This window comes from Mauremys reevesii, unplaced genomic scaffold (genome assembly GCF_016161935.1).
Source record: "Mauremys reevesii isolate NIE-2019 unplaced genomic scaffold, ASM1616193v1 Contig7, whole genome shotgun sequence".
Taxonomy (NCBI): Eukaryota; Metazoa; Chordata; order Testudines; family Geoemydidae; genus Mauremys; species Mauremys reevesii.
In genome coordinates, this window is record NW_024100884.1 from 61,245 (window position 1) to 89,126 (window position 27,882).

General features: G+C 55.0%; 1 protein-coding gene across 1 annotated transcript in view; it reads left to right on the plus strand.

Moving 5' to 3' along the window:
- The window catches only part of LOC120394621 (E3 ubiquitin-protein ligase TRIM39-like), a 30,114-nt gene extending 3,150 nt beyond the window's left edge, over positions 1-26,964 (plus strand). The window contains exons 2-6 of the mRNA XM_039518859.1: positions 4,773-4,868; positions 9,637-9,867; positions 10,840-10,862; positions 10,962-11,065; positions 26,453-26,964. Coding sequence (XP_039374793.1) covers positions 4,773-4,868; positions 9,637-9,867; positions 10,840-10,862; positions 10,962-11,065; positions 26,453-26,964 — 966 coding nt within the window. The remainder of the gene's footprint in view (positions 1-4,772; positions 4,869-9,636; positions 9,868-10,839; positions 10,863-10,961; positions 11,066-26,452) is intronic.
- The last annotated feature ends 918 nt before the right edge of the window (positions 26,965-27,882 follow it).

A 27,882-nucleotide genomic window follows, 5' to 3' on the forward strand; every position in this document is an offset into this window, starting at 1 on the left:
CTGCCAGTACCAGGTCCCCTGCTAACCCCCCCAGGCCACCCTGGACCCCACGTCCCCCTGCAGCATGGGGCCTGAGAGCATTGTCTTGCTCCGTCCTATGGACTCTGTATAATCTGACACTTTGTCGATAATAAAGGGAAGGGAAAAGAAAAAAAGTCTCTCATAGTTGTGGAAGTATTTTGCGATCACTTAACAAAACAAAAGAATCCTAATAGAGCCTTAATTACAGTCAGGCCTCGATTTATACGGGTTTTTTTTTTTACATGGTTTCAGTTATAAATGGTCAATTAATTGTGATCCTTTAGTTTTGCACACATTAGGGATTCACTTTTACACAGTGCAGCACGGTGGCCAAGATGCCTAAATCAGTGGCATAGCCAGGACCCAACCCTGGGTTGGGCGGGCAATGATGGGGGTGGGGGAGGGAAGGCAGGAGGGATGGAGCAGGAGGGATCGGGGTGCCTCCTCCAGCCAGCCTTGCAGGGGGCCATGGAAACTCTGGTCAGGGTCCCCCCAGTCCCAGGAGTGCACCAAGGCCATGATAGCTTGTGCCACTCGGTGGCGCTCCTGCTGGGGAGTGGGGTCTGGGGCTCACCCCGCTCTGCCCAGTGTTCCTGCGGGTAGCTGGGAACTAGGGCTTGCCCCATTCCACTGCCTGGTGCTCCTACTAGGGAGCAGGATCCAGAGCTCGCCCAGCTCTGCCCAGTGCTCCTGCTGGGGGCTCGCTCTGCTCCGCCCAGCACTGCTGCCAGGGAGTGGGGTGAGGGCACTGGGGGCTTACTCCACTCCACCCTCCTGGCATTTATCTTATGAGCCTGGAACCAAAACCCTTATTTCCCATAGACCCTTGGCATCTTTTTACACGATTTTCTATTTGCACAGTGTTTTTTAAGAACATAACCCCAGTGTAAATCAAGACCCAACTGTAGTTCTATCTTTCAACAGTGGGTAAGATCAAGTTAAACCATGTCTAGGACTCTTGGGTAAAGGCCACACCTCCCAGCAGGCACATTTGTCCCCACCCTGTCTTAATCTTCACAGGGCTCTGGCATCCGAGCCCCCTGCTTAGAGAGTTCAGTAGAGGGTAACCCCCTAATTCAGGGCAGGCTAAGCACAGCTCTGCTGCCCTTTACTCATACAATTAATATAACAACACTGATAACAATATTTCACTATCCCTGCATCAGTATGAAAGTGATTTGTAACCCAACACCTGCCAAAGTTGATCACTTTGCAACAACAGCTCTGTCTGCTGGATACCTAGGCAGAGTGGGTGTGTTCATGTAAATACAGTCTGGTCCTGAAGTCTTTTCACCTCCCCAGCTAGCTGTCAGGGGAGAGCTCATTCAGACCCTGCTTACACACAGGGCCGGAGCAACCACTAGGCGGACTAGGCGGCCGCAAACATTTTTTAAACAGGGGAGCACAAGGCTGCCACTGCTCCCTGCCTCCCGGCTCCAGAGGGGCTGCCCGCGGCGTGGCCAGGCCCTCCCCCTGGGGGAGCAGCCGGCAGCGGGGCACGGTAGGGGAGGGTCTAGCACTAGCAGCTGCACCTTCTTCCCCACGCCGCGGGCCGAGTTGGGCTCCCCACTGCCCCCGGGGCTCTCAGTGGTGGCAGCAGCAGGCTCGCGCATGGGGAGGGGCTGGCTGCCTGTGCCACCACTGAGAGCCCCGGGGGCAGCGGGGAGCCCGTCTCGGCCCATGGCGTGGGGAAGAAGGTGCAGCTGTGCTCTGCTCTTTGGGCAGAGAAACTGGGTGTCTACTCTGCCTGCAAGGTACCTAGCCAGGCCACAGGGAGCCACACGGGCCCACAGAGCGCCCAGGGAGTGGGCAGGTCCAGTCCCTGGCCTGGGGAATGGTGTCTGTGGGAGCAACCCGGGCACCCCTCCCCCAGCCAGCACCACCCCCTCCAACACCCAGTGACCTTCTCCCCTTTGCACCCCCAGCCCCAACAACCCACCATGTCCTGCCACTTTTGCCTCTGGGCAACCTCCACCCAGGAACATACCCCCCGCCAGCCAGTCACCTTCACCCCTGCATCAACCTCAGGACCGCCACCCCCCCCCACCTGCCATCTCCCTTCTGCCCACTCCTCCCTTGTGCAAACTCCTCCGTGCCACCTTCACCCCCCTGCAACAACCCCGGGCACAGACACACACCCCGCCGGCCAGCCCCTTGCCCCCACCCCCTCAGGCCCACTTCCGTGTGCCACTCCCACCCGCCCAGCCACTGCACCCCCTGCAATGAGCCCCTTTTGCCTCTGTGGAATCTCTTCCTTGCCACTACACCCCCGCCCCCACCACCACATGGCCCCCACCACCCCCTGCAACAATCCCGTGCACCCCCCTCTCTGCCACCTTCCCCTGGAAGAGCCCCCATACGACTCCCCTCTTTGCAGCTCCCCCGGTGCCCCCTGTGCTTTGTGAGCATCAGGGACCCTGTGGGGAACTTGGCTGTAGGAAGGTGGGGGCTGAACGTCAGAGGGGGGACACAAGGTGGAAATTTCGCCTACGGCGCAAAATATCCTTGCACTGGTCCTGCTTACACACCAAAACAATCTGGACCCTGACACAGCCCTGAACGTCAGTAGCACAGAAAACCACAGCTGGTATCTGCGTCCTGCTCTTCTTTCTCTACATATCCCCCTCTTCTCTCCTCTTTCAGCTCTTCCCTGTCCAGCAGCCCTGCTCCACCTATATTAACTCTTGCAACCATTAGCCCAGATAAAGTTAGTAGGATGTGGGCTGACCTTATAGCTTAGATACACGATTTACTATACACCAGCGTGTACACACCATGGTATTATAATTGTCTGGCAAAGTTGGGGCCATCTGTGCTCTAACACGGTTGGGTTTTGGCAGCATGGGTGAGACAATGCGGTTGTGGAACAACATTAAAGAAACATGTGAGTGCTCCCATCTCTCGTCTGGGGCTGTGTCTGCGCTAGAGAGTGGGAGGCTGGGGATGAGACACTGCTGAAGTTCCCTGCCCTCACCCCAGGAGATGGGAGGACATGGGCTGACCTTGGGGCTCTACCCAGGGTTGCAGATGGAAAGGAGGGAAATGACCTGAATTCCCTCCCCACAAGGACCAGACTCACTGACAATCTCAGTTTGGCCTGAACTGTCCCAAATTTCTGCTCCAAGTCCCTCGTCCATGGAGCTGCTTCTCTGCCCCAAGAACTCCAAGGCCATGTCTATGCTACTAGATGCTTTAGCAGCACAGCTACAGTGCTACAGCTAAGTAGCTAGGGCGACCTGTGTGGTAGGATAAGACCAGGCCCAAGACTCTGTGCTCACTGACAGGGCTCAGACACAGCCAGGAAGTACTGGCACTGTCTCCGAAGTGACTGCCTTGTTCTCCAGGATCTCAGCTTTCACTTTGTGTTACACTAACTCTCCAGCTGTTCTGGTTGTGAAGAAAACCTGAAAACTGACCCACGTGTAGGGGATGCAGAGAGCTGGGCACAGCAGCTCTGAGAGGTCTGAACTGCCTCAGTCCTTCAGTCCCAGCTCAGGTGCCCAGGGATGATCATTCAAATATCAACATTGTTAAGGATTTTGTTTCCTCTGTGAGAGCGGAGAGGGAGAGTCACAGCTCAGCACCTTTATTGCCAGTGATGCCTCCTTAATGCCACAAGCAGATGATGTTTGGGAGATGCCACCTTTTATTTTTTTCCCAGTATAGAAGGACCCAGCCCAGGGAGTCCAGCAGATCCCAGGGGTATATTCTAGCCTCCATGAGGGGAGCCAGGCCCCAGGATCCTCTTGGAGCCAATCAGCAACTCCATCCTATTTTGAAGATTGCACCATCTACTGCGAACAGATCATGGTGTCTCCTTTTGGTGACTCACATGGGCGGAGCTTATTTTGTGGGTGGAGCTTCAAATAATCCAGCCACCTTTGCCCCTTCCACATTCTGATCCCTGCTCATTTATGAAGCTGTTTTGCTGGATGCAAAGGCTGCTTTTCCACCTCCTGTCTCTCACTAGCCCCGCCTGGCTCCCTCCCTCACTGCTTCCCTGCAGCAGCACTGCAGGGGTGTCATCGAACAGCTCCCCAGCTTCAGCAGCAGCCTGGGCCCTGGGGCAGAGAGGGGGAGAGAACTCGAGGGCCCAGAGAAAAGAGAGAGTGAAATGGGGAGATCTCGGGGCTGAGCAGGGGGCTCTGAGGGGCTGCCAGGGATGCTGCACATGCTGTCAAAGGGGAAGAGAGCCCTGGGTTATTACAGCTCTGGAGCAGTTATAATTATGGGTGGCACATTCCCCCAGACCGAGTGTTCCCTGTTCCTCACTCATCTCCAGCCACATCACAGCTTCACCCCGTTAATGGGACTGCGCTGGCTCAGGTGCTCAGTTGTTGCCTGAGGGAGGCCACATGGGAGCCTGGACAGAGGAGAGCACAGTGGCGTCTTGTTCCTGGCCTGGGTCTGGGTACAGGGCAGCGAGGTGCTGCCCCAACCTCTTCACTGGCACCGGCAGGAGGGATGGTTCAGAACCTTCCCAGCTGTTTCCCCTCTGGCCTGTGCTCAGTGATGTGAAGCTTTAGCTCAGACACAGGCTCTGAGAAGTCCTGAGTGTCTGCAGGGAGCAGAGCCCCTGCTCTGAGACTGGCGTCTCTGCTCCCATGAGGCCTTTGGGGCCGGCAGAGCCGAGTCTGCTGCCTCCTTCCAGGGTATTTACTGCTCGTGTATGAAATGCCAATATGGACAGTACTGTCCACCCATCGGACAGGCAGACTAATGGCTGTTTATCACATGCGATGTCCCTGCAGGTGAAACTCCAGGGAGTCCTGGGCCCTCTGAGGAAGGAGCAGGAAGAGGCCCTGGCTCTGATGTCTAAAGAGGAGAAGAAAACCACGGAGTGGCAGGTGGGTGTCTGGGTTTATTCCTCCCTGAGCCCTTCTCCCTGCAGCGTTTCCAGGAATGACGGGGCTGTAAAGCTCCAGGAGGAGGTTATGAACCTGCTCTGGTTGTTTGCTCCATTGCACAGTCTCGGTGCCAGCCATGGACAGCACAAGCCTCCGGCACTTGGGGAGGCCGGGTGTGAGTGCTGGATCCTCTCCGGTGCCCGGATCATCAGCCTGCCCATTGCTCCACCCCCATCTGTCCTCCTCTCCCCGAGGCCCCACCCACGCTCCCCTCCTGCTCTGCCCCATGCCCTGCTCCCACTCAGCCCCCTCCCCAGAGGCTCCCCGCTCACCGTTCAGTTTTGCAGCTCGCGCCTCTCCCCCACCCCCTCCCTCAAGGCTCCCTCGCCTGCCGCTTGATCCTTTCTGCCTCCTCCTGCCTTAAGGGTGACTGACGGGGGGGAGGGGCGGAGAGGAGCAAGTGACAGGGCCCCCCACACAGCTGACGGGCAGCAAGCGGCGGGTGCTGTCAGGGCTGGCTCCAGCCCCCAGCGCGCCAAGCGCGCGCTTGGGGTGGCATTGTGCCGGCAGGGCGGCAGCCGGCTCTGGCGGACCTTCCGCAGTCATGCCTGTGGGAGGGCCACCGGAGCCGCGGGACCAGCGGACCTCCGCAGGCATGACTGCGGATGGTTCGCTGGTCCGCGCTCGGTGGACCCCTGCAGGCATGACTGCGGATGCTCCACCGGAGCCGCGGACCAGCGAACCCTCCGCAGCTGCGGGAGGTACACTGGAGCCGCGGGACCAGCAGACCCGACGCAGTAATGCGTTCGGGAGGTCCCCTGGTCCCACGGCTCCAGTGCACCTCCCGCAGGCATGACTGCTTGGGGCGGCCAAATTCCTAGAGCCGCCCCTGGGTGCTGTGGGCTTCAGGGGAAGAGCGGGAGTGAGGACTCTGGGCAGAACACAGGCAGCACTCCAAAGGCGGCAGGTCTGCAGCATCCTCCAAAAGGAGGGGCGCTGCATCCTGTTTGGGGAGGCTTAGCCTCCCCTGGCCTATGGTACCTGCCATCCAGGGTGCTGGCAGCACCAGGCTGTGTCTCTGGTGGGGATCTCAGTGCAGCAGCTCCTGTAGGTGGAGGAGGGGCAGTTCCTGGCCCTTGTACAGTGGTGCAGACCCACCGCTGAGATCTCTGATAGGGGCAAAATCTCCATATTGGGTGCAGTGTTTTCACTGTTACATGGATCCTGTTTCCCTCCTGCAGATGGGGATGGTGTGTCGGCTGCTACAGCCAGCGGTTTTCAGTGGTCTCCATGACAAAGCTCTGCAGCTTCTCTGCAGCCTGGAGGAAACAGATTGTTCCTTCTCGCTCTGCACCCACAATCCCTGCAGTGAATCTGCCCAGTGCCTGGGCCAGACACTGGAGCTGGGAGGATGATTTGCCCCCCATGGTGAGGTTCAGAGTCACTCAGCCGGCTGGGCTGGGGCCATGCTGGGAGTTGAGCTCTTCTGAACATCAAACCCCGTTGCAGGTGTGGAGCTCTGTGGAAAATCTGCCCCCCCAGGGTGCAGCTATATGGCCCGAACAGCCAGCTGCAGGCTAGTGACTGAGTAACACCCAGGGTCTGGGTGGGTGTGTACAGCCCGTGCTGCTGCAGCTTCATAGCTACCAGTACCCAAGCTAGCCAGATCAAAGCTACCTGGGTGTATCTACACATGGTTCTGTGTCACCTTCATTGCAGTGTGGACACCTCCTGAGTGAGCAGAGCCAGGAGCAGGTCAGAGTAAAGCCAGGCAGCACTCAGCCACTTCACAGCCTCTGTTGCCATCATGTGGCCACTTCATTCCAGTCACCTGTTACTGTGACTTTACCTGTGCTTGTCTGTAGCCAGGTGATAAACGCAGGGGACAAAATGTCTGTTCAGATTCACCTGCATTTTACAGTGAAACCCCTGCAGAGAGCGTGGGGTGTGTGAGGAAGACGCCAGCAGCAGGGATGAGAGGAGATGTAGGTGTCCCGCTATTCAGATAAAAATGGCCATTTACAAGAGCTGAAATGCTCAGAGCTGGGTGCCTCTGGTTCTGCATCTGAAGCCGTATTTAGAGCCCGGCGGAAGTGGGCTGATTTCCAGAGAACAGAACCGCAGCAGCTCCCACTGCTGCACCGGAAGCAGCTGGTGCTCAGTTCCTCAGACAATAGAGATTTAGGTGCATAACAATTAACACCCAGGTTTGAATGTGTCCGGCAAAGTGCCCAGCCAGCACCATGGAGATGGCTGCACCTTGGGACAGTCACTGGTGTGGTTCTGAAACAATTGATTATTGCCCAGTGAGAGCGAGTTACGTCCTTCATCACCAGAAGTTACGGCCCCATGATCAGTGTCACTTGGCAGAGTAGCTGCAGCCCCAGCGACTGAGAGACGAGGCCCCACAGGGGCGGCCAGTCACCCACTGAGAGGGGCTGTCATGGGCCTGAGCCAGGCGGGGAGTATCCCCGTGGATGGGAGCAGGGTCGGGAGGTGACAGGCCCCATGAAGGATGCGCTGGCCGTGTCTGATGTGGGGAGATATTAGGGATACGATAACGCTGCGCCACTCGAATTAGCTGTAACTCAACAGATCCCAGGGGGCAGGAGGAGAAGGAGGCTGCAGGCCTACGGCCCTTTGCAGGGTCCAGGCCACATGTACAAAGTCTCAGGCAGGTGCCAGCAGGGGCTTCTGAGGGAGCTGGCACTCTGGGGATTGCTAGTGCTGCACCCGAGTTGTCTGAGTGCCCTGTGGCTGCAGGGCTCCCAGGGGCAGGGTGGGGGTGGTCTGGGGGATGGGTCAGTGTCCAAACCCCCTAAGCAGATGGGCCCAGGGGTGCTGGAGGGCTGCGCTGGGGGCTCGGATTAGCCAGGGCAGAGGTAGGAGGTGGAAGTTACAGCATTCAAACAGCTGCCTCTTCGGACAGACACAGAGCACAGCCGCTCCCCCATCACATAGCTGAACCCAACAGACAGATGGGTTAGAGTCCTGCACAGGGAAGGGGACGGGGGTCAGGACAGGGCAGAGGTTGGGGTGGGTGGAGGATCTGGGGCTCACGTACTGGGGTTTCAGGGAGGAGGGCTCTGGGGGCAGGGAGGAAAGGGGTTGGGGAAGCTGCTTAAGCCCCTGGCCATGTTGGCATCTCAAGGAGAGTGAGAGGGACTTTCCCCAACCTCACTGGGGCTGAGTCACACTGGGGGCAGGCTCATCCCAGGATCACCCAGCACCTCTTGGCTGAGCTGCAGGGGAGCTAGAGAGGCCAGTGCAGAGCAGCCAGCCCCTCCCCGTGCCAGGCTCAGCACCGGCTCAGCATCGTTCCCATGGCTCCTTTCAGAGAGCAGGTGGGGACACAGCTGGCATCAGCCAACCCGCTGCTCTGGGAGCCTAGAGGGCCGCGATCCCAGGGGCACTGGGCACTGGGCATGGGGCATTCATGCAGACTGGGTGAGGCCAAAGCCAGCCCTGACAATGCCTTTGGTGCTCAACACCCATGTGAGCCCCAGGATGGCACCCAAAGGACTATTAGCACCAGCCCTAGGTCCTGAACTTTGCAGCCCTGGGAGCAGGTTGTCAAAGAAGGAGCATCACCCACATCCTGCTGTGACGGCTCCCCTGGGTGTCTGAGTGCCCAGCACTTGGCACCCAAATCCCCCCACGGACACCCTGTGGCTCCCTGTAAATCTCCCCTCTTCCCTTGATTTCTCCCCACTCCACTGTGTCCATCCCATGCCATCCCCAATAACATACTGTAGCTTTACAAAGCACCCTTGACAACCGTGCTATAGAACTGGCCATAGTAACTCTGAACTAAAACAAACCCTTTATGGTACATTTCCCAAAGAAGTCAATATCCTTACAAACCTGATACTGATCTAATATCCCCTGCTTCATGGACAGAGGTCCTGTCATAAATATAAAGGGAAGGGTAACAGCCTTTCTGTATACAGTACTATAAAGTCCCTCCTGTCCAGAGGCACCAAATCCTCTTACCTGTAAAGGGTTAAGAAGCTCAAGTACCTGGCTGGCACCTGACCCAAAGGACCAATAAGGGGACAAGATACTTTCAAATGGGTGGGGGGAAGGCTTTGTTTTTGTCTGTTCTGTTCTGTGTGCTTGCCGGAGACAGATCAAGAAAGCAAGCAATCCGAGTCCATTAGCATTCGTTAGTACTAGCGAGGGAACGCGTTAGCTTACTTTTATTTTGGCTTGTGATTTTCTCTGTGCTGAGAGGAAGGTGTATTCCTGGTTTTCTTTTTGTAACTTTAAAGTTCCTCTGTGTTTTGAATCTGATTGCCCTGTGAGATTATCTTCCGTTCTAATTTTACAGAGGTGCTTCTTTTACCTTTTTTCTCTCTAATAAAGTTCTGTTTTTTTTTAAAGAATCTGATTTTTTTTTAGTGTCCTAAAAAAACCCAAGGTTGGTTTGTGCTTATCTTGTTTATTCTCAAGCCTCCCCAGGAAAGGGGGTGTAGAGCTTGAAGGGATATTAGAGGGGAGTAAGAACTCCAAGTGGTCCTTTCCCTGAGTTTTGTCTAATCACTTGGTGGTGGCAGCGTTACCTAATCGAAGGTACAATGGAGAATTTGTGCCTTGGGGAATTTTTAACCTAAGCTGGTAGAAATAAGATCAGGGGGTCTTTCATGTGGGTCCCCATGTCTGTACCCTAGAGTTCAGAGTGGGGAGGGAACCCTTGACAGGCCCAGTCCATGTAACTCAACATCTGGCTCACATTTTCTCTGTGCCTTTCCTATTTTTCTTTCTCAAGGGGAAAATAAAAAATAAGAGAGAGATGATTGCAGGTGAATTTAACAAACTGCACACACTGCTGAGAGAGGAGGAGCAGATGCTTCTGCAGAGCCTGGAGGAGGAGGAGAGGGAGACTCTGCAGAGACTAAGGGAAAATGTAACCAAACTCTCCCAGCAAAGCTCCTCTCTGCAGCAGCTGATTGCAGAGATAGAGGAGAAGTGTCAGCAACCGGTTGCTGAGCTGCTAAAGGTGAGATGGCATCAAAATTCTCCCCCCATCCAGAATTATAACTCAGATCCCTGGGTCTGGATTCCAACTATTAGAATAAATGTGTTCTGTGGTTTACTGACAAACAGAACATCAGACTAAGGGTTCCATCAGTTCCATAATATCATAGTTCATGTTAGAGGGGAATTCTCATCATGGAGACCCAAGGAGGCCACAGGAGATTAAATGGATGATGCAAAAGTGATACTGAGCTAAACCCATCCCTGCTCTGACTCCAGAGCATTGGACCCAACACAGTTGATAAACACAGATACTGATGGGTTGGGTCCCTAGAAGGGAGAGCCCTTTAGCTAAATTCCTGTCTCACCTACATAAATGAAACAAGTGTTAATGCAAAATGGTGTATGAGATTTTACCACAAAACAGTGAAGCCTGGAGGGTTGGTCTGTTTTCTAGATCAGGGTGGCCAACCTGTGGCTCCAGAGCCACATGTGACTCTTCAGAGGTTAATATGCGGCTCCTTGCATAGGCGCTGACTCTGAGGCTGGAGCTACAGATGCTCGCTTTCCAATGTGCTGTGGGGTGCTCACTGCTCAATCCCCTGCTCTGCCCCAGGTCCTGACACCACTCCCCACAAGGCCCTGCCCTTTCCCCCGAGCCTGCCATGCCCTCGCTCCTCCCCACCAGAGCCTCCTGCACACTGCAAAACAGCTGATTGCGGTGGGTGGGAGGCATGGGGAGCGAGGAGGAGGCGCTGATTGGTAGGACTGCCAGTGGGCCGGAGGCGCTGGGGGCTGGAGGGGGGTAGCAGATGGGGGGCCGCTGACATATTACTATAGTTCTTTGGCAATGTTCACTGGTAAATTCTGGCTCCTTCTAAGGCTCAAGTTGGCCACCCCTGTTCTAGATGAAAGTTTGATGCCCAGAGTGAAACTCACACAGTTTTATGCACATTGTGTTAATACAGAACATTGATTCTCTTTTTCCTTTCAGGATGTGAAAAGCACATTGAGCAGGTGTGTTTCCTATTTTTATTGCTCTTATATTCGTGGTGGTGGTTGTGGGATGATGTGTGTACAGAACAGCTGAGTGATGATGGGACATTTTCTTCATAGGAGTGAGAATGTGAAACTCCAGGAACCAGAAGCTGTTTCTACTGACCTGAAGAACATGTATAAAATTTTCCTTGACATGAAGGAAGCGCTGAAGAGATTCGGAGGTGAGTGGAATCTACTGGGACATTCAGCTGTGTTGTGCTGGGGATCTGGACAGAGCCTGGAACCCCAGAACACGCATGTACCCAGTTGACAGGCTTGGAGCTGTGTGATAGCTGGAGCTGGAGACTGATGCATCGAGTGCTTGGCAGTTTGCCTGCTACTTACAGCCACCTGCTGGTACTTCATAGAATCATAGAATCTCAGGGTTGGAAGGGACCTCAGGAGGTCATCTAGTCCAACCCCCTGCTCAAAGCAGGACCAAACCCAACTAAATCATCCCAGCCAGGGCTTTGTCAAGCCTGACCTTAAAAACCTCTAAGGAAGGAGATTCCACCACCTCCCTAGGTAACCCATTCCAGTTCTTCACCACCCTACTAGTGAAAAAGTTTTTCCTAATGTCCAAACTAAACCTCCTCCTCTGCAACTTGAGACCATTACTCCTTGTTCTGTCATCTTCTATCACTGAGAACAGTCTAGATCCATCCTCTTTGGAACCTCCTTTCAGGTAGTTGAAAGCATCTATCAAATCCCCCCTCATTCTTCTCTTCTGCAGACTAAACAATCCCAGTTCCCTCAGCCTCTCCTCATAAGTCATGTGCTCCAGCCCCCTAATCATTTTTGTTGCCCTCCGCTGGACTCTCTCCAATTTATCCACATCCTTCTTGTAGTGTGGGGCCCAAAACTGGACACAGTACTCCAAATGAGGCCTCACCAGTGCTGAGTAGAGGGGAATGATCACATCCCTCGATCTGCTGGAAATGCCCTTACTTATACAACCCAAAATGCCATTAGCCTTCTTGGCAACAAGGGCACACTGTTGACTCATATTCAGCTTTTCGTCCACCGTAACCCCTAGGTCCTTTTCTGCAGAACTGCTGCCCAGCCATTCGGTCCCTAGTCTGTAGCTGTGCATGGGATTCTTCCATCCTAAATGCAGGACTCTGCACTTGTTCTTGTTGAACCTCATCATATTTCTTTTGGACCAATCCTCTAATTTGTCTAGGTCCCTCTGTGTCCTATCCCTACCCTCCAGCGTATCAACCACTCATCCCAGTTTAGTGTCATCTGCAAACTTGCTAAGGGTGCAGTCCACACCATCCTCCAGATCGTTAATGAAGATATTGAACAAAACCGGCCCCAGCACCGACCCTTGGGGCACTCCACTTGATACCGGCTGCCAATTAGACATGGAACCATTGATCACTACCCGTTGAGCCCGACCATCTAGCCAGTTTTCTATCCACCTTACTGTCCATTCATCCAGCCCATACTTCTTTAACTTGCTGGCAAGAATACTGTGGGAGACTGTATCAAAAGCTTTGCTAAAGTCCAGAAATAGCACATCCACTGCTTTCCCCTCATCCACAAAGCCGGTTATCTCATCATAAAAGGCAATTAGATTAGTCAGGCATGACTTGCCCTTGGTGAATCCATGCTGACTGTTCCTGATCACTTTCCCCTCCTTTAAGTGGTTCAGGATTGATTCCTTGAGGACCTGTTCCATGATTTTTCCAGGGACTGAGGTGAGACTAACTGGCCTGTAGTTCCCTGGATCTTCCTTCTTCCGTTTTTTAAAGATGGGCACTACATTAGCTTTTTTCCAGTCGTCCGGGACCTCTCCTGCTCCCCATGATTTTTCAAAGATAATGGCCAATGGCTCTGCAATCTCATCGGCCAACTCCTTTAGCACCCTCGGATGCAGCGCATCCGGCCCCATGGACTTGTGCTCGTCAAGCTTTCCTAAATAGTCCCGAACTACTTCTTTCTCCACAGAGAACTGGTCACCTCCTCCCCATACCGTGCTGCAGAGTGCAGCTGTCTGGGAGCTGACCTTGTCTGTGAAGACAGAGGCAAAAAAAGCATTTAGTACACTAGCTTTCTCCACATCCTCTGTCACTAGGTTCCCTCCCTCATTCAGCAAGGTGCCCACACGTTCCTTGACTTTCTTCTTGTTGCTAACATACCTAAAGAAACCCTTCTTGTTACTCCTAACATCTCCGGCTAGCTGCAACTACAAGTGTGATTTGGCCTTCCTAATTTCACACCTGCATGCCTGAGCAATACTTTTATACTCCTCCCTGGTTATTTGTTCAATCTTCCACTTCTTGTAAGCTGTTTTTTTGTGTTTAAGACGAGCAAGGATTTCACTGTTGAGCCAAGCTGGTCGCCTGCCATATTTACTTTTCTTCCTACACATTGGGATGGTTTGTTCCTGCAACCTCAATAAGGTTTCTTTAAAATACAGCCAGCTTTCCTCGACTCCTTTCCCTGTCATGTTATTCTCCCAGGGGACCTTGCCCATCAGTTCCCTGAGGGAGTCAAAGTCTGCTTTTCTGAAGTCCAGGGTCTCTGTTCTACTGCTTTCCTTTTTTCCTTGTGTCAGGATCCTGAACTCGACCATCTCATGGTCACTGCCTCCCAGGTTCCCATCCACTATTGCTTCCTCTACTATTTCTTCCCTGTTTGTGAGCAGCGGGTCAAGAAGAGCTTTTCCCCTAGTTGGTTCCTCCAGCACTTGCACCAGGAAATTGTCCCCTACGCTTTCCAGAAACTTCCTGGATTGTCTGTGCACTGCTGTATTGCTCTCCCAGCAGATATCAGGGTGATTAAAGTCACCCATGAGAACCAGGGCCTGTGATCTAGCAACTTCTGTTAGTTGCTGGAAGAAAGCCTCGTCCACCTCATCCCCCTGGTCCGGTGGTCTGTAGCAGACTCCCACCACGACATTACCCTTGTTGTTCATACTTCTAAATTTAATCCAGAGACACTCAGGTTTTTCTGCAGTTTCATACCGGAGCTCTGAGCAGTCATACTGCTCTCTTACATACAACGTAACTCCCCCACCTTTTCTGCCCTGCCTGTCCTTCCTGAACAGTTTATATCCATCCATGACAGTACTCCAATCATGTGAGTTATCCCACCAAGTCTCTGTTATTCCAATTACATCATAATTCCCTGACTGTGCCAGGACTTCTAGTTCTCCCTGCTTGTTCCCCAGGCTTCTTGCATTTGTGTATAGGCACTTAAGATAACTCGCTGATTGTCCTGCTTTCTCAGTCTGAGACAGGAGTCCTCCCCTCTTGCAGTCTCCTGCTTGTGCTTCCTCTCAGTATCCCACTTCCCCACTTACCTCGGGGCTTTGGTCTCCTTCCCCCGGTGAACCTAGTTTAAAGCCCTCCTCACTAGGTTAGCCAGCCTGCTTGCAAAGATGCTCTTCCCTCTCTTCGTGAGGTGGAGCCCGTCTCTACCAAGCAATCCTTCTTCTTGGAAGACCATCCCATTGTCAAAGAATCCAAACCCTTCTCTCCGACACCATCTGCATAGCCATTCATTGACTTCCACGATTCGACGATCTCTACCCTGGCCTTTTCCGGCCACAGGGAGGATAGACGAGAACACCACTTGCGCCTCAAACTCCTTTATCCTTCTTCCCAGAGCCACGTAGTCTGCAGTGATACGCTCAAGGTCATTCTTGGCAGTATCATTGGTGCACACGTGGAGAAGCAGGAAGGGGTAGTGATCCGAGGGCTTGATGAGTCTCGGCAGTCTCTCCGTCACATCGTGAATCCTAGCCCCTGGCAGGCAGCACACCTCTCGGTTTTCCCGGTCAGGGCGGCAGATAGATGACTCAGTCCCCCTGAGGAGAGAGTCCCCGACCACCACCACCCTCGTCCTCCTGGGAGTGGTGGTCGTGGAACCCCCATCCCCAGGACGGCGCATCTCATGCCTTCCAATCAGTGGAGTCTCCTTCTGCTCTGTTCCCTCAGATGTATCATCCACTCCACTCTCTGCACTAGTACCTGCGGAGAGAACACAAAAACGGTTGCTCACCTGTATCTGTGTTTCTGGTACATGGACGTTTCTGGTACTCTTTCCTCTTCTGGAAGTCACATGCCGCCAGTTATCCTCGCTGGCCTTCTGTCCCCGCTGCGTAGCCTGCTCTGAATCTTCAGAACATTGTGCCTGCTGAAGCTGATCCTGACGTCTATCCAGGAAATCCTCATTTTCTTTTATGGAACGCAGGGTTGATATCCGTTTCTCCAGACCTTGAATCTTCTCCTCCAAGATGGAGATCAGCTTACACTTTGTACAGATATAGTCACTTCTATCCTGTGGAAAGAAGACAAACATGGCGCATCCTGTGCAGGTCACAACAGCCGATTGCTCAGCATCCATGGTCTCTTCCTTCTAGGAGCTCTCTCCAGGCGAACTCCCAGGCAAACTCCTTCTGTTTGCCTCTCTGCTGTTTGCTGTACTTGCCCAGGTATCTGACCAGGCCCCATCACTCTGACATCCTGACCCCTCCATGGCTGAGTTACTGGGTGTCACTGAGCCAGGTGAGGCCTGGACTGTGCCCATCGTGCTGAGAGCTGCACAGACGGGTAACGGATGACGTGTCTGTGCCTCTCTCCTGGTACATGTGAGGGCTGCGTTGTGTGGGCACCGCTCAGCGCTGCCCCAGCCCCCGTTAGCCAAGGCTGGCCCAGCTTTCTGAGCTGGGGGAGGGGCTGGTCTGGCTGCTGCGGTCTGACCTGGGCCGTGTGTTACTGGATAACAAGCTGAATCCTACGGGCCCCTCGTCCGCTCTGAGCACAGCCCAGTGTGAGGTTGGGTCAGTGGTTTGCTGCTCAGTGAGTGAGACTCACTCACAAGTGTGTGACCCTGTCACAACGGCTGAGCATGAGCTGCCCCCATCCAAACCCCTCCCACAACCCCAGCGCGGAGACTGGGGGCAAAGGCAGAAACCTGACAGCGAGGAGGGACAGAGAAGAAACTAAGGCAGAGGAGAGGGGGGTGGGAAGGTTCAGTGAGCTCGGTCTGTGATTGTTGAACTGATCTTTTCATCCTACCCCCGCCCCCCGCTCCTCTCCTCCCACCCACCCCCAGCAGGGAGCAGTGGAAGGGGCCAATATGGGTGTGTCTGTCCCAGCCGATGGAGGCTGTGCTGGCTGCAGGGCCAGGATCTCAGGACTCCAGGGAGCAGGAACCCCAGGCTGTGGGGGAAGCAGCTTCCTCTCTGTGACGGGCTGGAGCCAGCACATCCCTGCTCCCCTCCCCGTTCACTGCTCCCAGCCCAGCACAGTCTGTGGTAGGGTGACCAGATGTCTCGATTTTATAGGAACAGTCCCGCTATTTGGGGCTTTTTCTTATATAGGCACCGATTTTTCCCCCCCACCTGTCCCGATTTTTCATATTTGCCATCCGTGTGCAATGGGGAAGGCCCCGCGCTGTCACACAGCCCTTAGGGGCTGAGCAATGAGCGTTATTATTGATATAGTGCCCATGAGTGAGACAGGCGCTGCAGAGACGGAACAAGGGGCTGCCGGCCCCTAACAGCTCCCGATCTGAGTGCGGACAAGGCCTCGCAAGGGGAGCAGCAAACGTTGAGATGGTGCAAGGATCCCAGTGCACCCATGGGCCTCTCTGTCTGGGTCAGACAGAGTATTGTAGTGACCCTGCTGGCTCCGTGCTGGGTCCTGGGTCACTCCCAGTTTAATATCCAGCCAGCAGGGGGCTCAGTACCCCCAGGGCACAGGCAGCCAGAGGGCAGGAGGAGCAGGCTCAGAGACAGCTGCAGGGAAGAGGGATGGGGAGGCCAGGAGTCAGGTGGGAGGCACCACCCTGTGTTCAGTTGCTCCAGGTTCTCACTCAGGGATTCAGGCTCCACTGGGCCCAAGCAGACAGACTGGAGAGAGCGAGGCTCTGTCTGCCTGGGGAACGGGCAGCAGTTCTGTTAAATGGGTGCCAGTTGTGCAGACTTGTCATGGGGTGGCTCCCCCAAGCTCCCCCTCAGCTGGGTCTGGGTGGCCCTGCAACTGCCCTGCCTCAGTTTACTCTCTTCAGCCCTCCTTAAACTGCTCCCCACAGTCTGAAAGGGCTGAGACAAAGTCCCCTGCTGGGGTCCACTCTGAGTCCCAGTAACCCCAAAATAAAATCTTTTCCTTCACTCTGTTCCAGCCTCTGGCTCTAATTCAAGGTCCTCACTCTCCTCGCGTCAGGAGCTCCCAGCCCCCGATCCTGGAGCTGGGTTCAGTTCAGACTGTACAGGCCTCTGTCCTCATACAGCTGCTGTTTCTATCAATGTCATCTCTGGCAGCTTCTCCCCCTTAGAGGAGCTATTCTCTCTAGGCCAGTGGTCCCCAACCTTTTTGTGGCCAGTAGCACATTCATGTTTTCAGAAGAGTGTGGCAGGCGCCAACAATTTTTCAAGGCTTATTTTGTATTTGTACATTAAATAATATGAAAAACATCATATTTAATATCACATAATATATGAATCCATAAGATAAAAAGGGTAATTTTACATATAAAAGGTATTAATTAAATTATTCAACAATTACTTTTTCGCCTTACCATGTGAATTTGCTCTTTTTTATCTACCTGTAAGAAAAATTAAGGAGTTTTTACAAAATAAATATCAGAAACAGTTTTCATCTTATTTATTTAAAAAAAGTAAAACATTGTTGAACTGCTGGTCCAAATATAGTTACTATTCTTACTTTAACATAGAATGAAGCCTGCAGCCCCGGAGTTCTCTGTCCCCGGCAGGCGCGGGGCCCGCCTAGTGACCAGCAGGGAAGAGAAACCATGGCCCCGCGCCTGTTGGGAACAGAGTACTCCGGGGCTGCAGGCGCCGGCATTCTCTGTCCCTGGCAGGCACGGGGCCGCGGCTTCTCTCCAGCTTCTCTGGGGCTGCAGGCGCTGGTGTTCTCGGTCCCCGGCAGGCACGGGGCCGCGGTTTCTCTCCGGCTTAACCCATGGCCCCGCGCGAGCCGGGGACCAAGAACACCGGCGCCCGCAGCCCCAGAGTTCTCTGTCCCCAGCAGGGGCAGAGCCCCGGCTTATCTCCAGCTTCAAAGCTGGAGAGAAGCCACGGCCCCGCCCCTACCGGGGACAGAGAACTGCGCCTGCAGCCCTGGAGAAGCTGGAGAGAAGCCGCAGCCCTGTGCCTGCCAGGGGCAGAGGACACTGGCGACTGCAGCCGGTGGGCCCCAGAGTTCTCTGTCCCTGGCAGGCGCTGAGCCGTGGCTTCTCTCCCCTGCTGGGCACTAGGCGGGTGCACATAAATGCCCCAGCAGGCGTCATGGTGCCCACGGGCACCGCGTTGGGGACCACTGCTCTAGGTGTGCCCCTTCCCGGCTCCTTGCTCTGTGAGCTCTCCTGGGACCCCCTCTCCTCAGCAGCTTCCTGTTTCTGGGATCCCTCCAGCTGAGCCCTGGTAACCGTTTATCAGGCTCATTAGCTGTTTAGCTGCCAACCAGCCACCTAGGGATTTAATTACTTCCAGGTGGGGCTGGGTCAGCTAGTTCTCCCTTACAGGAGCCTTTGTGTTGCTCTTTCAGGTCTCTGGGGGGAGAGGTCCCCAGTCTCTTCCTTTTCTATTTCAACTTCCTCTTGGAGGTGTGTTTTATGGTGGCTTTTCCCTCCAGCAGATGGAATCCCCACCTCAGACAATCCATCTTCCACGCGATGGGCCTGTACCTCTGCACCCACCACAGCTCTGTGCTTATCTCCAGCCGGCTGGTGTAGCTCCCTGCCCAGCTGCTCTGTTTTCTGGAGAAGCCGCGCCTGCTCTCTGACAGAATTTCATCTCTTTCCACAAGGCCTCTGGGCTCTCCTGCTTTGTATGCATGTCAGAGCTGAACTTCGTTCCACACTTGATCTTAAGTTGGTTCTGGAGATTAGAAAGCCCCTTCTGTAACAAACACTGCTGTTCCCCAGTCACCTTCCAGTGCTGAGATGGGCTCCTGCTCCCACTGGATGGCTTGGGCTGAGATCCAGTCCCTTGCCAGTGCATCTCCTCTAGCTCCTGCAGGGCCTCAGCCTGTGGGCCTGGAAGGTGTTCAGCTGTGCAAGGCCTTTTGTCCTGCTCCCTTCAGCTGCAGCAACCTTTTCTTCTAGCTCTTCCCAGTCCATTAGTGGGTGGGTTTGTTGGGTCACTGTAGAGGACACGGCCACTAGTGCAGCTTCCTTTGTAGCCAGCACCTCTGTATCTGTGCCTGTCAACATCCAGCCCTTCAGTGCGTGATCCACTTGTTCTGCTAAAAAGCCTCCCAGGACACCCGCAGCATCACTGCACTCCCCTGTGTAAATGCAGCCACCTGGTGATTTATTGCTGGGCTCTCTTTTATCGCACACACCAGAGCCCTCAGCCTGCACCTCTGACCCCTCCTGAGCCATCAGCTTTTGTCTGTCCAGTTCTTTAACGTATTCCAGGAGCTGTTCCTTCTCCTCTATTAGCAAATGTCTGTATTTGATCTAAGAGGTGAGATTCCCAGCTTATGTAGACATACCTGAGTTAGCACCTAAAAATAGCCATGTGGCCAGGATGGCACAGGTGGCAGCTTCAGCTACTGCCTGAGTAGAAACCCACCCAGCCCCCTTGGTTCATACTCAGGCAGCTGGCCCGAGCTGCCCTTCCTAGCCAGGCTACACTGCTTCTATTAGCATGCTAGCTTCAGTGTGCTAGCCTGAGCAGAGTTAGTGCAGGTACGTTTACATGAGCTGGGAATCTTCCCTCCCAGCTCAGTTGCAGACACCCTCTGTTTCCAGTTTGCCGGGTTTCTTCCTTCTAACCGGTGTGGCAGGCTCCTGTGTTCCAGCAAACCCTGCTCTAGTTTCCCAGCCACACCACTCACATCCTGCAGCCCTTTCTGGGCCCCTCCCGCAAGGCCTAGGGCTTGTTCAAGCCCTTACGGTTTTGGTTCCTGAGTAACTTTCCTCTGCAAGGCTCATTTCCTACGTTGGCTGCCTTGAGACAGTTGTTCCCCAGCTCCCTGTTGCTTTGCACCTCCAGTGGCTGAACTATTCTGGTCTCCAGGTGCTGCTTCTCCTCTAGGGCCAGGGCTCCTTGACCAGGGGTATTGGCAATTCCAACTGCCACTTCCTCCCTGTGGGGTGGTGCCTGGTGCTTGGTACATTCAGCAGCTGTGAGTTTCTCCTGCATTTGAATAGTCACATCAGTCCTTCACTTACACAGGTGCTGGAGCTTTATCTTTAATGGCTGGGCTCATTGGGAGCTAGAGCAGAATTTCTTCTGCCGAACACCCTGTTTCTTTTTCGGTGCCTTGACCTGTTTGCTCTCCGTAGCCTCAACCTGGTGGCTTCTCTCCTGCTCTGCGAGTAGCTCCTTCTGCCTGTCCTCTGGTCACTGGGTTTGCTCCTGTTGCTTGGCCACTTTCAGTAAGAAATCCTGCACCTGGGCCTGCAAATTACAGAGCTGTTCACTAGCCCTGTCAGAGCCCTTGTCACACCCTTCTCTTGGGACCACCAGAAATGCTGAATCACATTTAGCTTCTGCCCCAGCTCCCCTGGCCCAGAGAGCCGGCTGTCCACTAGAGCTGCTGGTTGGATCATTTTCCAAGGGAGTCCTTTCAGGTTCTTGGGGGAAGCTACTCAAACGCTCCCAGTTCCCAAGCTTTGAATCTGGGAGTTGAGGCTAAGGTATCCCTGGTAAGCGGAGGGACATCTGAAACCCATGGCTGGACTCTCCTTCTGAAGCTCATACCCCAGGGCCTGCTTTCTTAGCAACCCATTTTACCGGTACTAGAAACTCTCACTGCCCCATAGCAACAGCCCAGATCCCCTCTGCCCCAAATCCAGAGTTCTTGTAGAGCAGCATCTTTTTATGTGTCCCTTTTCCCTGCAGTCAAAACAAATTAATCCTGGGGGGGTCACTCTTTCCAGCCCAAAATGGGGTTCCCACAGTCCTGTGCCTGACCTCCCCATGGTACATGGGGTACATTTATTTCTATTTAATAACCTGGGACTCCCCTGTTCCCCAAATGTTCTAGGAAACCAGGCCAGTCTCCCCATCCTTGCTCCTGGAGGCAGCCCCATCTTGTGTAATAAAGGTAGTGATTGGCGATATACCAATCTCCTAGAACTAGAAGGAACCTTGAAAGGTCATTGAGTCCAGCCCCCTGCCTTCATTAGCAGGACTAATTTTTGCCCTAGATCCCTAAGTGGCCCCCTCAAGGATTGAACTCACAACCCTGAGTTTAGTAGGCTAATGCTCAAACCACTGAGTTATCTCTCCCCCTACAAGCAACAAAGAATCCTGTGGCACCTTATAGACTAACAGACGTTTTGCAGCATGAGCTTTCCACCTTTCTGAACTAATTTCTTCTAGTCAAGATAGTGAGTATTAGAAAGATACTTTGTGTCCTTATCTAATAATCCTGTTTGCAATTCTGTGTGTTTGTTATTGAGTATTCTTAATTCTGCTTGTACTGGTTGTACTGAGAAAGAGAGAGGATTCTCTCCAGAACTTAGCAAGGTTATACCCTATGAGTGCCCAGCTTGGATTCATAGAGATTCTGTATTTTCTTTTTGTTCTCTTAATAAATTCTTTTCTTTTCTTTGGACTTGGTTAATTCCTTCCCTTGGGGAAATTCAGGGGAAGGGGAGGGGGAAGTGGGCTGCTTCCCTGTGTGTAGAGATTCAAGGCATTTGAATCCAGGCACCTCTGTCTCCAGAGCAGGCTGGAGAGAGGGGGGAGGGGGAAGGTTCCTCCTCTGTGAATTGATCTGTGTTCCCAAGGGGGGAACAGGGGTGTCCCGGCCCATGGAATTGACCGGGTGGTGGCAGCCGAAGGGGAGACCTACCCTAGGATTTTGGGGTGGGGGGAAGACATGCTGGTCCTCACTTTGAAACCGCCCAGTTTCAAGTGAGGGTTCAGACCAGGACATGGTGGCAGCAAAACGTCTGTTAGTCTATAAGGTGCCACAGGATTCTTTGTTGCTTTTACAGATCCAGACTAACACGGCTACCCCTCTGATACTCTCCCTCTACAGTCAGTGCACAGCATTGGACCAGCCCTGTCTGCAGTGAGTCAGGGTGAGTCAGGGTGACTTTTTCCAGTCACTGGCCCTCCTCAGTGCGTCACTGTGGGTGCCTGGGCACTTCCAGCAATGGGAGCTGGAACATCCATGGCTGTTGCTGGCTCTCCAGACACCAGCTTGGGAGAGTGAATGTCCCTCCGGCATGGAAGGTGTCTGTGCCGTGCTGCTCTGTCAGCCCTCCTGGGCGAGTCTCAGAGCCGGGGTGACAGACGTCGGCTTGTGGGGTTTGTGCTACAGCATTAAACACAGCTGTGTAGATGTTGTGTCTGGGGCTGGAGCCTGGGTTTGAAGCCCCCACTTACTCCCTGGGCTTCAGAGCCCTAGCTCCAGCCTGAGCCAGAAGGTCTGTACGGCTCTTTTTAGGACCAGAGCAGGAGCCCCACAAACCTGTCTGTTCTCCCGGCTCTGAGACTCGCTGCCACAGGCTGTGTAGACGAACCCAAAGTGTCTCCAGAGTCTGGGTGTGAAAGGTCCCAGTGTGTCTGACCCAGGGCTGGTTAATGAGAGCGAGAGGGGTGGCTGGTGCAGTTGTTAGATGGAGACACCTGAGCTCTGGGGCTCTGAGATGAGGGTGGTGACCATTATACTCTCTGGGAGCCACTTAGATGCAGCTGCAGAGGGTCTGTGCTGCTCGCAGAGTCCAGGGGACAAATCGCTCTGAGCAGAGATTTCAGGCTAGAGCTGACTCTCCATTTTCAGCCTGGTTTTAGGGGTGAGATCAGGAGCTGCGGGGGGTGGGGAATTTTCCTACCCAGGCAGCTCTGGGGTGTTTCATAGCCGATGTCCTGAGCCCGTATCTCTGCGTTGCTGGGGATGTTGACAGTCACTCACTGCAAGTCACTGGGGTTTGGGCTCCTAAGTTGCTCAGGCAGGTTTGCAGTGGAGCTGGGTGAAATGTTTTGGACAAATAGTTTATTTGCTGCAATATATTATTTTGGATCGACTGAAATTTTGCAAATCCATGTTGAGGTTGCTGAATGGTTTGAATGAACAGAAGGTGCCACCGCTTCCCTTCTAGCCTTTAGCCCAGTGGCTGGGCCCTCAGCTGGGAGCCCCAGGTTCAATTCCCCCCCTCCCTTGATATGTGGGGCAGGAATTGGAATGGGAGTCCTCCCTCCCCTCTGGTGAGGGCTGGAACTGCTGGGCTCTCCATGTCTGACGTGGGGCTCCCTCAATCTCTCCTGCTGAAGACACCCCCAGTCTAAACACTGCCATGGGCCTGGGCCAGAGCGTGGGAGTGAGAATGACTCTGCAGCCCAGTGGGTCGGGCTCCATCTGGGAACCCAGAGTCCAGCTCCCCTGCTCCAATGACCCTGTAATTATTGACCCATAACCCCAGTGAGGGGAGGGGTTACGGCCCCAGCACAGCAGTGTCTCAGGCAGGTCGGTGCCCCCTAGTGCAGACGCGCTGCGAGGCTGTGAGCTGGGACTGGCCCCTGGTGCAGCTTCTCCCAATTGGGAGGGGGCAGGAAGTGGGGAAATGCCCCCTCCTCTCCCCACTGCCCCAGGCTCATTAGTAATGGCCGCTGTTCCCCCCCATTACCCAGTTACACCTCCAAGCATCCCCCCATGCCTGTCCCCGCACTGTCTTTCCCCCACCCAGGAGCCAAGCCCAAATCCACTTCCCATCGCCTTGGGGAGGGGCTGGGCTTGGTGAGGGAAGGAGCCAGCTGTGGCGTTTGCCTGGCTGGAAGGTGGTGCCAGTGGGGCCGGCCGGCATGGAGACTCCCAGCTCCACCCCTGGGGCAGGGCTGCCTGGCCAGTGTGTGTGGGGACAGCATGACCTGCTCTTAGTAACAAACCAGCCACACATGGCCCCAAAGCAACAGAGATGCAGGCCTGCCCCCTTCACCCCTCTCTGCCCCCGGCACCTGCCAATCTCCTCATTGGCCCCTGGCCCCTAGCTCCTGCCCTTCCCTTCCCTTCCCTCAACCTCTGTGCCCACCTGGCCCCTGCTTCTATCCTCCATGGCTCCACTTTGCCCCACCCCTTCCCTTCACCCCCTTTCTGCTCCCATGGTCCCCTCTCCACCCACTTTGTCACATGCCCCCTGCCCTGTCACTTGCCCCTGCTCTCCACCTACCTCTGCCCCCCTGCAGCCCACCCTCTTCCTGCCCTGCCCTCCAGGGCTGGCACCTGCCCCCTCTTCCAAACACTCTTTGCACCTGGTGCCCACCCATCACTTCACTCCCCCACTCCCTGGCCTCTGCTCTTCCCTTTTCCCCTGCTCATGAATCCCAGCTCTCCCCTCACCCCCATCTGCCCCTAGTGCCCACCCCATCTTTCACCCTCCTCTGTTGTCCTGGCTCCTGCTCTTCTCACTCCTCTCAGCACTTCTGGCACATGCTCCTCTCTGCATCCTCTCTGCCACCCCTCCTCTAGCCCAACTCTGACCCTCTGGCTCCTGCCTCTTCCCAAGCCCGTCTCCTAACACCCTGTACCCACCTCACCTGCCTCCTCACCCATCTCTGCCCCCCTGGTGTCCACCCCTCCCCCCTCAGCCCTCCTTGTGTCTTTCCCTCTGCTCACCCCCCTCAATCCCCCTGTCACCTGCCCCTCCCCCTTCCTCTCTGGTGTCCCCCCCACACCATCCTCTGCCCCCATCATCCATGGCTCCATTCCCTGCCTCCCTGGTGCCTACCCCTGCTTTCACACCATCCTGCTCCTAGCACCCACTGATCCCCTCCCCCTTCCTTCCTTTTGCCTGCCCCGTCCTTTCCCCCTTCTGTCCCCCAGCACCTGCCCCTCTGGCACCCCCCTCTTACCTTGCCCCCTGCACTCCCAATGCCTCCTCTTGCCCCTTGTTGGCCACAGTGCCTGCCCCTTTCCATGCCGCACGACTGTCCCCGGCACCTGCCCCTCCCCTGCCCCATAGCTGCCTGCCCATCTGCTTGTCCCCTCTACCCCCTGACTTTCACCCATCTCCTCATGCCCCTCTAGCCCCCCTGGCACCCACCCATTCCCTTACCCTCCCACCCCATGATGACCACCCTTTCCTCAATCTTCATTTGCCCCAGTGGCTGCCCCATCTCATGCCACCCCACTGCCCCCAGTGCCCACCTCTCCCCACTCTGTCCTGTCAGTGCCTGTCCCTGACCCCATCCCTCCCCTCACCCTCTGGCACAAGCCCCTTCCCTTGCCCCACCTCCCACTCCCTGGTGCCTGCCTCTTCCCCTGTACTCCCTCCCCCTGCCACCTTCCCCTTAATTCTCCCCCACCCCTCCTGTCGCCCCTCTGCCTCCCTGACACCTGCACCCATCACCCCCTCTAGTCCCCTGGAACCGGCCCCTTTTTCACTTCTCTGCCCCCCTGAGGCCCATCTCTACCCTTACCCCCATCTGCCTCCATGGTGCCCGCCCCTTCCCTTGCCCCCTCAGCCTGCCTGGTGCAAACCCCTTCCCTTGACCCACTTTGGGGCCCCTGATGTCAGATCTTCCTTCCCCCCATCTCTGCCCCCCTGGTGCCCACCCCTCCCCACACCCTCTCCTAGCTTCTGGGTCCCACCCCTCCCCTCATCCTCCTCTGTCCCCTGGTGCCCACATCTCCACACCTCTGTGCGCCCCTGTGTGCACCTTTTCCCTTCCCCCACTCTGCCCCCCTGGTGCCCCCCCCACTCCGGTCTCCCCGCCATACAACAGCCCCTCTGCGCACCCCCTGCATCCCTCCTGGTGACTAGCCCTTCCCCGCCCCACCAGCACCCACCCCTACCATCATGCACCTCTCCCCCTTGATGGCAGCCCCTTCTCTCCGTCTCCTGTTTCTCCCTGGGGTCTGCCCCACACCTTGCCCCCCCATGGCCCTCTGGCACCTGCCCTACCCCTCACCCTTCTTCCTCCGCTTGTCACCTGCACCTTCTCCCGCTCCTTTTCCCCTGGTGCCAGCCTCTCCGTCTCCCCCACTCTGCCATCCCCGTACCTGCCCCACCCCATTGGAGCTTCCTCTATTCCCTCACATCCCTGTGCCTCTGGTGCCCACCCCTTCCCTTGCTTCTCTGTGCCCCTGGGGTCTGTCCCTTCTTCTGCGCTGGCACCCACCCTCCTCACCCCCGCAGGCCCCTGGAACCTGCTCTTGCCTTCCCCACCCCATCCTCCTGGTGCCCACCACTTCCCTTACCCCCTTGCACTTGTGTCTGCCCTTCCCCTCCCCTCCCCCCTCGCTCCACCCCTCACCCCTGCAGCCCCTTCAGATCTGCCCCTTTCACCCTCCCCACCCTCCTGGTGCTGGCTCTTCTTGCCCCCATTGCCCTTGTGCCTGCCCCCTCCGCCCCTCCCCACTGCCCCGTCACCTGCCCCACCCCTTTCCTCTCCCAGCATCAAGCTCTTCCCTCCCCCATCCCTCTGCTGCCCTCCCATCCCCCCCAGACACCTTCCCACCCCCTCCCCCCGCATCTGCCATTTCCTCACAGGCAGATGGACCCTGACTCCCCTCAGGCAACAACCCTCCCCCCCTCCCCGCACAGCGATTAACGGGGACGCAGGTTAATTTCCCTTTGATCCCAGTGACCAGCCCCTGCCCCCGGCCCTGACTCTGTGACTCTCTCCCCAGTGGACGTGACTCTGGATCCAGACACGGCTCATCCCAAACTCATCCTGTCTGAGGATCGGAAACGTGTGAGATACGGAGACACACGCCAGGATCTGCCCAACAACTCTGAGAGATTTGATAGATATCTCATTGTCCTGGGCGCTGAGGGGTTCGCGGGCGGGAGGCGTTACTGGGAGGTGGAGGTGGGAGACAAGACAGGCTGGGACCTGGGGGTTTGTAGGGAATCTGTGAGCAGGAAGGGGCAGGTCACATACACACCTGGGAATGGATACTGGGTTGTGCGGCTGTGGGATGGGGGATACAAGGCCCTCACCTCCCCCAAGACCCCCCTCCCCGTGAGCGTCAGGCCCAGCCGGGTGGGGATTTTCCTGGACTATGAGGCGGGCGAGGTCTCGTTTTACAATGTGACTGACAGGTCCCATCTCTTCACTTTCTCTGACACCTTCTCCGGGAGGCTCCGCCCTTATTTCCATCCTGGTTCAACGCTGGGGGTACAAACGCGGCTCCGCTGATCATCTGCCCGGACCCAGCTCAGGCCGGAGGGAATCTCGGTCCCTGACAGTGACCCCGCGGCACAGACTGGCCCCTCCCAGCCCTGCTGCTCTTCCTGCCCCCTGGTGGTGGAGGCCGGTTACTGCAGGGAACTGGATTTTGTTTTTTTTTGCGCTGCCCAGATGCTGCCGGTTTCCCTTTTCAGCTGGAGTAGAAACCCGGACACCTGGCGACCCCAGCCCAGGCTGGATGAATAGGTCCCACTTGCTGGAAGGAGCCAGAAAGCTCCCCCCTCCCCACCCTCTCCCTCTGTGTTTGCTCCACCCCTGGCACAGGGTGATGCTGGTAAGAAATACTGCCTGACAGCTGGTGGGTTTTGCTGCCCTCACCTTTCCCCGTCCCCTGCCCAGGGGTAGCAGATGGTGACGGACGGGGGTCATTCACTCCTGTCAGAATATTCTACCCCTGTGAAATCTCAATGAAAAATATGAAAAAAAAGATTATTCTAAATTAGAAAATGTTGTTATTCTAAACAAAAACATTTTCATTTACATTGCAACAGTATTTCAGAAACACGCAACATATTTTTAGAAATGGAATTATTTACATTTATTTTTTGTGATTTTCCCCTCAAATCTATATTGACGTTTAACTTCCCTACACAGTATCATTTGTGTTTCAGCTGTGTCATTTCAGGAAATCTAAAATATTTCTCTTATCAAAATAATTATTAAAAACTATCAGACTGAGTTGTTCAGTTACAATGTACATGTGTCATAAATATCACAACAACACACATGTGCAATTACTCTCTCTCACCCTCTTTTTATTGTCTTGACTGGTTCTCTCTGGAAGGCAGGGCACATACACCCACCTCCTGCACTACACTTTTGAAAATTAATAGGTGAAAAAATGATAGAATTAATTAAGCAATATGT